Genomic DNA, 11,184 nt, shown 5'->3' on the forward strand with positions numbered 1-11,184 from the left:
CGCCGCGAGCTGCTGCCGCCGCCGCCGCCCGACGCCACCAGCCACCACCGGACCCCGCCGCCCCATCGCCGTCGGACCCCGCCGTCGCCGACCGTCGCCGCCCCGCCGCCCTCGCCGGAGTAGCCGCCGCCGCCCTGCCGACTCACATCCCGAGGTAGTCGTCGATTTTTCTTGTAAAACGTTCGTTTTTTTTCGAAACCCTATATCCGTTTTTTTATTAGATCCGGTTCAGTTTATTATTTTTCCGATTTAGTCTATTTAGTGGACGTTCGTCCGTACGTTCGTTTTAACGAACGATTTTCGTCGTTTAGTCGCAGACAGCGAGCGTTCGTTCGTTAGCCTGTTTGTTCGTTTTTCTTTTTCTCGGATTTTCCACGATTATTTCTGATCGCGTTTTCTGATCCAATTTTCGTTTTAGTATAACTTTTCGCTTGTTTATCGGAATTAGGCGATTCAAGCGCCTAGAGTTTCGTCTCGAAACCCTCTTTTCGTTTAACCAACTCAAACAAGTTTTTGCTACTGTAAAATTTGACTTAGGTCCAGATTAGTAAAACGAAGCTTGTTTCTTTCGCCGTTTGAGTTTCGTTGCTTCGTTTGATTTGATTCTTTTTGCAAAGCGGAGTTCTTATGTTGAACTTTCTGGTTAGATTTCTTATTTGAGTTTTACCCGTGCATTAGATAAGTGCTTATTGTATGCTTGTTTGTTTGCGATAGAGTACCCCGAATGCGCCGCTTGCTACTTCGAATCTCTTGGTTTCACGGATCATCAGCAAGGCAAGTAACACTTTGATCATAACTCTTTACTACCCAGTTTTATTGCATTAGATCAACCCTCAAACAATTGCATGATTAGGATCTGATTAATATGTGGGTTTTGAGAAGTAGATGAGGTAGAACCTATTACCTGTTTATTATCAAACCTTTGGGAGTTACTTCTACGTTTGCTTTTTTTGCCATGCTATGCTAGTAGACGTGGATTGGGTGAGTGTTTCCATGACAGATGTGAGATTGATAATTACCGGTTTACTTAAGGTGGCAACTTTAATTCACATCTGGGTGGAGTGTTGCCTGTATTTTTGGAAATCCCGGGGTACCGTGTGATTTTCCTATGGACCGCCACCCAGACTCAAAGGGATCATGAGATTATTCATGCTAGAAACTTCCGTGTGCAGCCGCAAGCTACTATGGGCTCTAGCATAGTTGATTAAGTTGCGTGAGCTCTTGAAGAGGTAGACTAACAGATGTACGGGATGTAGGTTGGTACTGTCTACCCAGAGTAGAGAGTTAATGCTTCTGAAAGATTGTGTCTCGGTCATCCGTTTCTCAAACACCATGTAGTGCGAGAAATCAAGCGGAGGAAATCGAGTCTTGTGGGAAAAGTGCGCAAACCTCTGCAGAGTGTATAAACTAATCATGGTTAGCCGTGTCCCCGATTATGGACGTTTTGAGTATCTAGTACTTGGATTATCATGTGAATCTCATCATGTTACTTTAATTAAATTTTGTTGGGTTTAATGATGATGCTTAATTGAGATTGAGTTGGAGTACCCTTCTCAATGTTTAACAACCACCATGATAGTTAAATAAAATTTATTCCTTTGTTGTAGGGAAAAATTGGCTTTATGCAAAACTGTAACCATAGAGCTTTCCACCAGCCATATATGCATGTAGTATAACATTATTCTTTTGTTACTCTCTGTGTGTTACATTGCCAGCATATTCCATGTGCTGACCCATTTTCGGGCTGCAACGTTCATGTTGCAGACTTTTCAGACGACGAGTAAGGTGCCTTAGGTCGTGATCTTATACTCAGTGACACCGTTGGAGTTGATGGACTCGCTTATCTTCCAAGCCTTCCGCTGTTATCGTTATTAAATGACCTTAAGCCATATTTATTGTAATAAATTCTCTTTTGAGACATTTGATGTAATAAGTGTGTGATTGCTACTCTGTTATAAATCCTTCAAGTACTGTGCGTGTCAGCATTACCGATCCAGGAATGACACTGAAGCACAGAGATCAGACTGTTTGAGGTCTGGTTGCTACAAGGGCTCAAATGGGTCGCGCGCGGTCAAAAGGCGAACACCGATCCATTTGCGTCGGCGCTTTGCACCATCATTTGTGTCTGTTTCAATCCAAATGGACAACCGCGGACAATTTACATCGGCGTGTTGGAGTTGCCCTTAAGGGCATGCGTATGAAGACTTTTTGGTTGTTATCGACAAGATAAAGTCGACTCCGATAATGGAACGGCGATAGCGCATGTCAGCAGTAGTGGTTTTTCTGTAGTCTCAGAATGTTGATGTAATTATTATTATGTTTAAGATGGTTAATGAAAAAAAATTATGACTCTGAAAAGCGCGCGCAACCTTTATTAAGCATGCCCGCTATAACCTACTCCCCCGTTCCATAATATAAAAGCGCTTCTGACATTAGTGTAGTTATAAAAAAACACTCTTATATTATGAGACGGAGGGAGTAGTCACTAAGCAAGCTGCTAAATCCTGGTTTCTGTGCTTTTGGCACTCCCACTCGGTACGGTGCCGACGGCGACATGTACAAAAGCATGGAACCGGAGAAGAGAATTATATAATATCTTTTTTGTTTAAGATAAATACTCCCTCTCTCTCAAGTTATAGGGCGTGCGCGTACCCCTAGGTCGTCAATTTGATCAACCTAATACAAGTCATATATTACAAAAAATATACCAATATAAAACTTCAGATGTTCTATTTTAAAAGAGTATAATTTTTGTGTTATATAGTTTTATTAAGGTGATAAAATTGACAACCTAGATATACGCGCAATACTTGTAAACCTAGACAAAAGCATGGAATCCTAGTAAAGTATTAATTAATAATATACTTCCTCCATCCTCAAATAAACATCTTAAGTTTAGTATTGTACTAAAATTAGTATGAAGTTAAGACACTTGTTTTGAGACGGAGGTGAGCAATTAATAAGAGAGAAAGAGCACAAAAGTTTAAAAAGCAGGGAGACGACACGAAAAAGCCAAGACAATTCCTTTGCTTCCCTCGTCGGCCATCCCCAACATCTCCACCAGCCCCGCCCCGCCCCCGCCCGAAAGAAAAAGCCCGCCCCAAAGCCACAAAGCGAAAAAGCAACTCCCTCAGCATCGCACTTCCCCTCGACTCTCTTAAGACAATAACGATGCATCCCCCTCTGCCCCCTTCTCTTCCCTTCTCCCTCATCGCCACCGCCAGCGCCACCACCACACCACTCTCGCTCTATTCGATCATCGCAACCGCAGCGTCGGGGAGGGAGCTATGTCCATGTCCAGCGGCGGCCCGTCGGCGCCGCAGCGCCAGCCCTCCATGGGTAGGCGTAACATCTCGCGGGCAATCACCATGAGGACGGATGGATACTCCGGCGAGGAGGAAGGACCCATCATAGAGAGCGAGCTCGTGCCATCCTCCCTCGCGCCCATCGTGCCCATTCTCCGTGCGGCCAACGAGATCGAGGACGAAAACCCGCGCGTCGCATACCTCTGTCAGTACTACCACTAGCACTTTCTTCACACTTGACTTAGTTCACCTATTCTTACTCCGACCTGCCTGCCTGCCTGCTCCACAAGGCCGTTTTACTGCATTCGAGAAGGCGCACACCATGGATCCAAACTCAAGTGGCCGTGGAGTCCGGCAGTTCAAAACCTATCTCTTGCATAGGCTGGAAAAGGTATGAATGAACCTATCATTCATATTCACCCTAATTGTCGATTGCTTTGAAACTAGTACAATACATTACATCTTTCATGTTTGTTATTTCACAGGATGAAAAAGATACACAACGCAGGCTTGCATCAACTGATGCAAAAGAGATTCAGAGGTTCTATGAACACTATTGTAAAAAATATCTTGAGGAGGGTCTTCAAACGAGAAAGCCGTAAGCCGCAGCATTTTTTTTAAATATAAGAGGTCACCCTTAAGCTCTGTTAACCCTTTCTCTATGCATAACATACAGGGATGAGATGGCTAGATACTATCAGATTGCATCTGTCCTATATGATGTGTTAAAAACTGTGACACCTGACAAGCCTAACTCCGAGGTTCGACATCTAGCAACTGCAAATAATTGCAACATAATTGTTTTATCTTCATCACATTTTTCCACATCATGAAACATTATAACTTGGAATTAATACATGTCTTGCAGTATGACCAGTATGCTAAAGGTGTTGAGAAGGAGAAAGCTTCCTTCTCACATTACAACATTTTGCCCCTTAATATTTCTGGTCCCACACAACCTGTAATGGAAATACCTGAGGTTAGGTTATATACCATAAAACTTTGTTTCAACTGCTTTATTTAGTACAACATTTACTATGAATGATTGATTTTCTTGTGTGTGAAAATTGCAGATAAAAGCAGCAGTGGCCCTTCTTCGCAAGATAAACAATCTTCCAACGCCAAGGCCAGATACGACTAACGGGCCTCAAGGGATAGATGATGGACCTATTGTTCGTGACTTGCTTGATTGGCTCTGGCAAACATTTGGATTTCAGGTGGATACTAACCAATACTTGAATTTATATTCTGGACTATATGATCAAAATCTTGCATCCTTTAGAATTTTGTTTTTCTAAATCACTTCAAGTGACCAGCTGGCAAAATTTATTAGTTTGACCAATTGGTTTCGCATGGAACTCACATAGTTAATGCTTATGTTATGCTAATGGAAAATACATTGTGGGTTTATAGTACGCACATGAATCTTTTAGGCACATCAATCACATATAAAATTTGTTCACAAACGTTCATGAATCATGCAAGCTGTTCTCTAGTCACTGGAGTTGCGGATTTATACACTACTCTCTAGTCAAAAAGTAATATGGTGGTTTTGTGTTGGGTGGTCAGGCACCAAGGTGTTCTGTTATCTGTTTAGGATTTCATACTATGTTTTGCTTTATTATTGTAGAAAGGTAACGTGGAAAACCAAAAGGAGCATTTGATTTTGCTGCTTGCTAACATAGATATGAGAGGAAGTGGCAATCTCCACCAGGGTGAAAGACAAAATCACATGGTAAATATTTCTGTGAACTAGTTTTTGTCAGTAATGCTGGATCAACTCAACTTGGCAGAGCCCTTTTGCAAGTGGTGTTCCGCTTCTACTAGTGTCCATGTTAAACTGATTCACGAGCTTCTAATATGACTTGCAGATACAGCGTGATACAGTGGATCACTTGATGAAAAAAGTCTTTCAAAACTACATTTCATGGTGTCGGTATCTGCATTTGGAGTCAAACATCAAGTAATAATATAGCATTTTGTTGCACACCTGATGCTCAAAGTTATCCTCGTTTCCTCGTTAACTGTAAATGATTTTCGCGCAGAATTCCACATGATGCCTCCACACAACAACCAGAGCTTCTTTACATCGGGTTATATTTGCTGATTTGGGGTGAAGCTTCTAATGTTCGCTTTATGCCTGAATGCCTTTGTTATATCTTCCACCATGTAAGTGACAATCTTGTTCTTACGTCCGAGATATCTGCTTTTGATATATATATATATATATCTATATACCTGTTCATATAGCAGTGATTATATAATCGTGTAACAAAGAAATAGAATCTTTTTTCTCCGAAAAGGAAGGTTATACCTTCTGGTCTTTGCACCCTAGGATGCACACAGTCATCATATTATTATATAAGGGAAAGCTACTAGGCCAAAACACCTTATAACAGAGTTGAAATGACCAACAAAGGTTGACTAAGTCGCCATCTGACTTCTGAGGTATGCATAATGTATTCTGGTTGGTTATCACCCATGAAAAGAGAGACTACATGTAGAACACGAGTATTGGGAAATGCACATGATGAGGGTTTACTAGGGAGACACTTGTCATGGGCTAATAATTTCACTCAATACCTATACCACACTAAGCACAGTTCTGCTATGTTTGTTTCTGTAAGTTGAGGACTCTACATTTTTAGCACACCAGAAAGAACAAACTTTTTACCGCGAATAAAATGGTGTACTGCATGGAACACATTAACTGCTTATGTATGAGCATGAACTCCAAGCAAATTATGTAAGGTTGAAGTACAAAATAATAGATGTCTTGGCAAATAATATAATTGTCTTTTTTTTTCTTCTTCAATGTTTTTATGGCATTTGTATTATTTTTTGTTATGAAATGAGAATTTTTAGATATACTTTATAAATGGGTCTGCATGCAACACTTCTGTTAGAGTTTCACAATTCTCTCTAAACAGATCCCGAGCTAACGTTCTGGGCATGTTCTAAACATACACTGACTTCTTGACCAATCTTTTTCACCTTAAATTCATGATAGATGGCAAGGGATTTATATGACATAATATCTGATAGACGAGAAGAGTCGTTTGACCCACCCTTCCGGCGAGAGGGGAGTGATGATGCATTTCTACAGTTGGTTATCCAACCAATCTACAATGTTATTCATAATGTATGCACTCGGATATCTTGTATAATGTTCGTTGCAAAATGTTATTTCTTATTCTTATCCGTTTAATGTTCATTTGATGCAAAAGGAAGCTGCAATGAGTAAGCGTGGTACTGTGAGCCACTCGAAGTGGAGGAACTATGATGACCTGAATGAATATTTTTGGTAAGTTGCTTTTAATAGTTCATCTTTGTGCTTTGCCTATCAGTAGGTTCTAAGAAAGCATTTCTTACTGGTCACTGTTTTTGTCTTAAACCTTCGCACATTCAGGTCGAAGAAATGCTTCAAACAACTTGGATGGCCAATGGATCCAGCCTCTGACTTTTTTGCAGATCCTACGAAAACTAAAAATGACATTGAGGTTTCTGGATAATCCTTTGCATATTTTTTGTGCAAGAGATACTATTTATTATCATATCAGACATCATTAATTTGTTAAAATTCTTAGCGGTTTTAGTTTAATATATTTATTCACTGATTCTATTCTATCGAATATGGTGAGACTAAAGTACATGACCATGAGAAGTTGAAGATCTTCACTTAACAGTCAACCAACAGAAAATGGTAGATGAGGAACTAGCAACACCTTTTAGTGGTATAATTGGAACAAATTTTCTTGCATGGTGGTTCTGAATTGAAGAAATCATGAACAGAAATTTATCCACTGCATGGTTAAATGTAGTTTACTTTGAAGGTTTGTTTAATATTGCTAAAAGTAGACAATAGTATCATTGTTTTTTGTGGTTCCTCAAAGTCTCAAACAGTTCCAGGGAAAAAATAAAAGGTGAACATGAAATGATGATATGTACAAAAATATTAGCGGCTAAATGAAATATAAGGAAACACAAAACCTGTTGTTCCAAAGTATAGCAATGAAATGAGTACAAGGAAGTGAAATGTTTAATAGTAGATACAAACTAGCAATGGATAGTGAAGAAGAGGCAAGGATGCAAAAACCTTGGTTATGCAGTTGATTTTATAATTTTTTTTTTCAAGAATGATTGTAATTTCACATATTCTTTTCACTCATTGGGGTGATGTAAGCCAATGTAACATGCAATATTACTACTGAGCATATGCAAATTTAGTACAGTGATGGGAGAGAGCTGAGAGCTGTTCATACAAAATGAACTGAAGGGAAATCATGTTCTACTTCATCAGACTATGGATTGGATAAAGTAATAGTGGGAGAAGGGAGCATGTGGCTGCACACCCTTGGGTCTGCGCTGTGCCGTAATGGCTACAGAGGTAGAAATAGGGATTATGGACACAATCATATTAATCTCTGTTTCCGTTTATTTCTTGATGGACCCAAAAGGGATACACCTTTACATTTTCCAATCATGTCATCCTTCATATAGGAGCTGACCCTATTTCTGTAGAAAGTACACTTCCGCCCGGCTTTAAATATAAAGCCCTTAAATACGTATGATACAAGCTGAAGACAGCGCGGCAGTGAAAAGGTAGAAGGTCCGATACAAGCTGGGGAGAGTAGGAGCCGGCCCTATTAAGTTGATCTAACAAACTCAGTCTAAGCAATCAATCTGAAGAACTTACTTGACTTGAGAGGAAAGCACCAACTTGGTATAAATGGCTTGTTTCTAAGGAGCCGGCCCTATTAAGTTGATCTAACAAACTCAGTCTAAGCAATCAATCTGAAGAACTTACTTGACTTGAGAGGAAAGCACCAACTTGGTATAAATGGCTTGTTTCTAAGCAGTAAGCCTGGTGCTCATCTGCACCCATCTGGGCCTGAGATGCTGCAACATCCCCCTTGTGCTTAGGGTGCTGACGGTATTGCTGGCCCACATGACATATTTTCCTTTCTTTTCAAGGAACATACGTGTAATCTAGACTTCCAATGGGACATGTACTCATTTGTATTCAGTGTATTGTATGTGTATTTCTAAAAGCAGTTTGATCAAGTTAAGTACATTTGGTAATATAATGGAACTAACTTTAAATGTATGCAATGCGCAGCGGCACGATCATTCGATGAGCAGACGGAGGATGTCCAAAACAAATTTTGTTGAAGTTCGTACATTTTTGCATCTCTTCAGAAGTTTTGATCGAATGTGGGCCTTTTTCATATTAGCTTTCCAGGTATGGACTTAATCATTAATTGAAAGATGTCATGTTTCTTCATTTGCTATATCATGTGTTTTTTCTTCCTTTTAGGCCATGGTAATTATTGCATGGGGCCCTTCTGGATCACTTTCTGCTATATTCGAGCCAGCTGTTTTCAGAAATGTTATGACAATATTCATAACAGCTGCATTTCTAAACTTCCTTCAGGGTACGGATGCACTTTTGGTCTCAGGAACTTTGTGAATCTTGTAACCTTGCTTAGTTGTTTTCCCAGTTTTAAGGAGTCCTTGCTTAATTACCTTTTGGCATCTGAGTAGAATTTGAAACTACTTTGGCTTTTCTTACTGATTCGAATGCTGCACAGTTTCTAAAACTGGTCTCTTAAACTTTTTCAGCCACACTTGAGATAGTTCTTAACTGGAAGGCTTGGAGGAGCCTGGTGTGCTCACAGATGATACGGCATGTTCTGAAATTTGTTGTAGCTATTGGCTGGTTGATAATTCTTCCAGTGACGTACTCCAGTTCCATCCAAAATCCCACAGGCCTTATCAAGTTCTTCAGCAATTGGATTGGAAATTTTCAGAGTCAATCGATATATAATTTTGCAGTTGCTCTTTACATGCTGCCGAACATTTTCAGTGCCTTGTTTTTCATATTTCTACCAATGCGAAGGGCATTAGAGCGTTCAAATTCTCGCATTGTTAGATTTCTTTTGTGGTGGACGCAGGTACATTGATTAGATCTATCTACATGACTTCTTAGTAGAATTGATTGTAGTCTTTGGTTCTCATATGTTTTTTACTTATCAGCCAAAATTATATGTCGCCCGAGGCATGTATGAGGACACATGTTCACTTCTTAAGTAAGTCTCTCTCTCTCTCTCTCTCTCTCTCTCTCTCTCTCTTTTCCTAACACTTAATGTTTTTCTTCATAAAATAGGTACACGACATTCTGGACTCTATTGCTTATATGCAAGCTCGCCTTCAGTTATTATGTTGAGGTTGGTACAATCTAGGCACTGTAATAACGTATTTCTAGTTTAAGTATCACACTAGATCTGTTACTGTTTCCATAAGCAAATTTATGTTTTATTGGTTAGTATTTGCTCAAATTAATCCACCAGTTTTAGTTTATTTTACACACTACTTAATTTTGTGTTCCATCCGTTTGAAAATAGATTTGTCCTCTTAGAAAGTCAGCTGTCAAACTTCTTTATTTTTTTTATCACTAATTAATTAAAATTTTAGATTGTCTTTTTAGGGATTTTTTTAGATTGGTTAGATACAAATAGTTCCTCGGATTTAGAGTTAAAAATTGTTTCACAATACAATTTTCTGTAATGTTCTACTTACACTCTGTAATGTTCTACTTTCACAATACACATTGCTTTTCCCTATCTGCGAAATAATCGGTTGCAAAATGAACATGTTGTACGAGCCGAGATATATTGATGCGTAGATAGTGAGAGTGGTGACATGAGTGACCTCTGGATCCGATGCCATATAACGTTTCACAACAAGTTCACCCAAAAGTCCTAACCGATGGAGAGGTTTGGGCAATCCACATAAACTTCACCCCCTCCACACACATGTGCAGGCACTCTCGCCTCAAACGTGGGCATAGTAGGAACCCTTTTTTCCTAGCCAAATCACTTTCCTCTGTTTCTCTGAGGAGATACACACACACCTACATGGGCCTAATGGGCTCTTCTACTGTTCTGCAAAAACATGATATACACTTCCTAAGTTATACTCTTAACATGCACACACACTTAATCTTTTCAAATTATATCTATTAAAAGAACACCAAAAGTTACAACAATGATAGTTCTTTTATCACTATTGAAGTGCTTTGCCACTCAATATTTTCATGTAGTGAGGTTCTTCTTCAGCCAGTGGGCTCCTTCAACGCAAGATTGCAAGCAAGTAATCCCACCACGAGTTCCTACCTCAGCTGCTCGACATTACTTCTTTCCTTGTTGTCCCCAAGTGGACATTTTCTCCCCTTTTCGGTATCACCACCCACCCTCCCATCCCTGCTGTGATGTTGTTATTGCTGTCACCAGTGCGTCTAGCTAAAGTTTGGTTGCACTGTGTATCATGGCGTTCAAGACGATTTGGTATAAGAGTCAATGATGCCTCTAGCTATGCCACATCCTTGCGGAGGAACATGTTGTTTAGAAAATAGTCCATGCAGTGCACTCGACCCTTAGAGGCAAAACTAGAATGAAAACTGAAAGTTGCTGTCGGCCCAGTGGGAACCAGGGTACCACGGGCCATCTGCCTACGGCCTAGGAACGGCCCAACTCAAGAGGAGGCCCAACCGTCGGCGCCGCGAAGCCAGCTACCTCGCGAGGCCGCGCCCTGCGAGGACCCTCTCATTGAAGGACTTCACCAAGTACCACCATCAGAAGCAGGCGGCCTCACGAGGCCCTCCTCGCGAGGCGCCCTCCCGCGAGGCCTCCCGAGGAGGCCGTATGACGCGGGTTTCCGTGCCCATCACGTGGGTGACGTCGCCGCGGCAGGTGACGGTAGCAGGGCTGTGCCAGTCGGCATGGCCAGGGCAGTTTCCCCTTTGATGATAAGGGAGCAGCTGCGCCTGCCTTCCCCTAAAGCAAGTCCCAGAAAAGTCTCAGGCCCAAAACGCTTCGTC

General features: G+C 40.8%; 1 protein-coding gene across 2 annotated transcripts in view; it reads left to right on the top strand.

The window, feature by feature from the left end:
- The first annotated feature begins 3,161 nt into the window (after nucleotides 1–3,161).
- LOC119276040 (callose synthase 7-like) overlaps nucleotides 3,162–11,184 on the top strand; it is a 25,871-nt gene continuing 17,848 nt past the window's right edge. The window contains exons 1-17 of one of the 2 annotated variants that reach the window (XM_037556994.1): nucleotides 3,162–3,510; nucleotides 3,596–3,696; nucleotides 3,791–3,903; nucleotides 3,982–4,066; nucleotides 4,174–4,284; nucleotides 4,379–4,522; nucleotides 4,936–5,040; nucleotides 5,177–5,268; nucleotides 5,351–5,474; nucleotides 6,316–6,447; nucleotides 6,533–6,609; nucleotides 6,715–6,805; nucleotides 8,425–8,547; nucleotides 8,623–8,740; nucleotides 8,928–9,259; nucleotides 9,342–9,394; nucleotides 9,472–9,532. In XM_037556994.1, coding sequence (XP_037412891.1) covers nucleotides 3,288–3,510; nucleotides 3,596–3,696; nucleotides 3,791–3,903; nucleotides 3,982–4,066; nucleotides 4,174–4,284; nucleotides 4,379–4,522; nucleotides 4,936–5,040; nucleotides 5,177–5,268; nucleotides 5,351–5,474; nucleotides 6,316–6,447; nucleotides 6,533–6,609; nucleotides 6,715–6,805; nucleotides 8,425–8,547; nucleotides 8,623–8,740; nucleotides 8,928–9,259; nucleotides 9,342–9,394; nucleotides 9,472–9,532 — 2,085 coding nt within the window. In that variant the 5' untranslated portion in view covers nucleotides 3,162–3,287. Of the gene's footprint in view, nucleotides 3,511–3,595; nucleotides 3,697–3,790; nucleotides 3,904–3,981; nucleotides 4,067–4,173; nucleotides 4,285–4,378; nucleotides 4,523–4,935; nucleotides 5,041–5,176; nucleotides 5,269–5,350; nucleotides 5,475–5,693; nucleotides 5,754–6,315; nucleotides 6,448–6,532; nucleotides 6,610–6,714; nucleotides 6,806–8,424; nucleotides 8,548–8,622; nucleotides 8,741–8,927; nucleotides 9,260–9,341; nucleotides 9,395–9,471; nucleotides 9,533–11,184 lie in introns of those variants that run through there. The other variant, XM_037556995.1, reaches the window with a different exon arrangement.

Source organism: Triticum dicoccoides, chromosome 3B (assembly GCF_002162155.2).
Source record: "Triticum dicoccoides isolate Atlit2015 ecotype Zavitan chromosome 3B, WEW_v2.0, whole genome shotgun sequence".
Lineage (NCBI taxonomy): Eukaryota > Viridiplantae > Streptophyta > Magnoliopsida > Poales > Poaceae > Triticum > Triticum dicoccoides.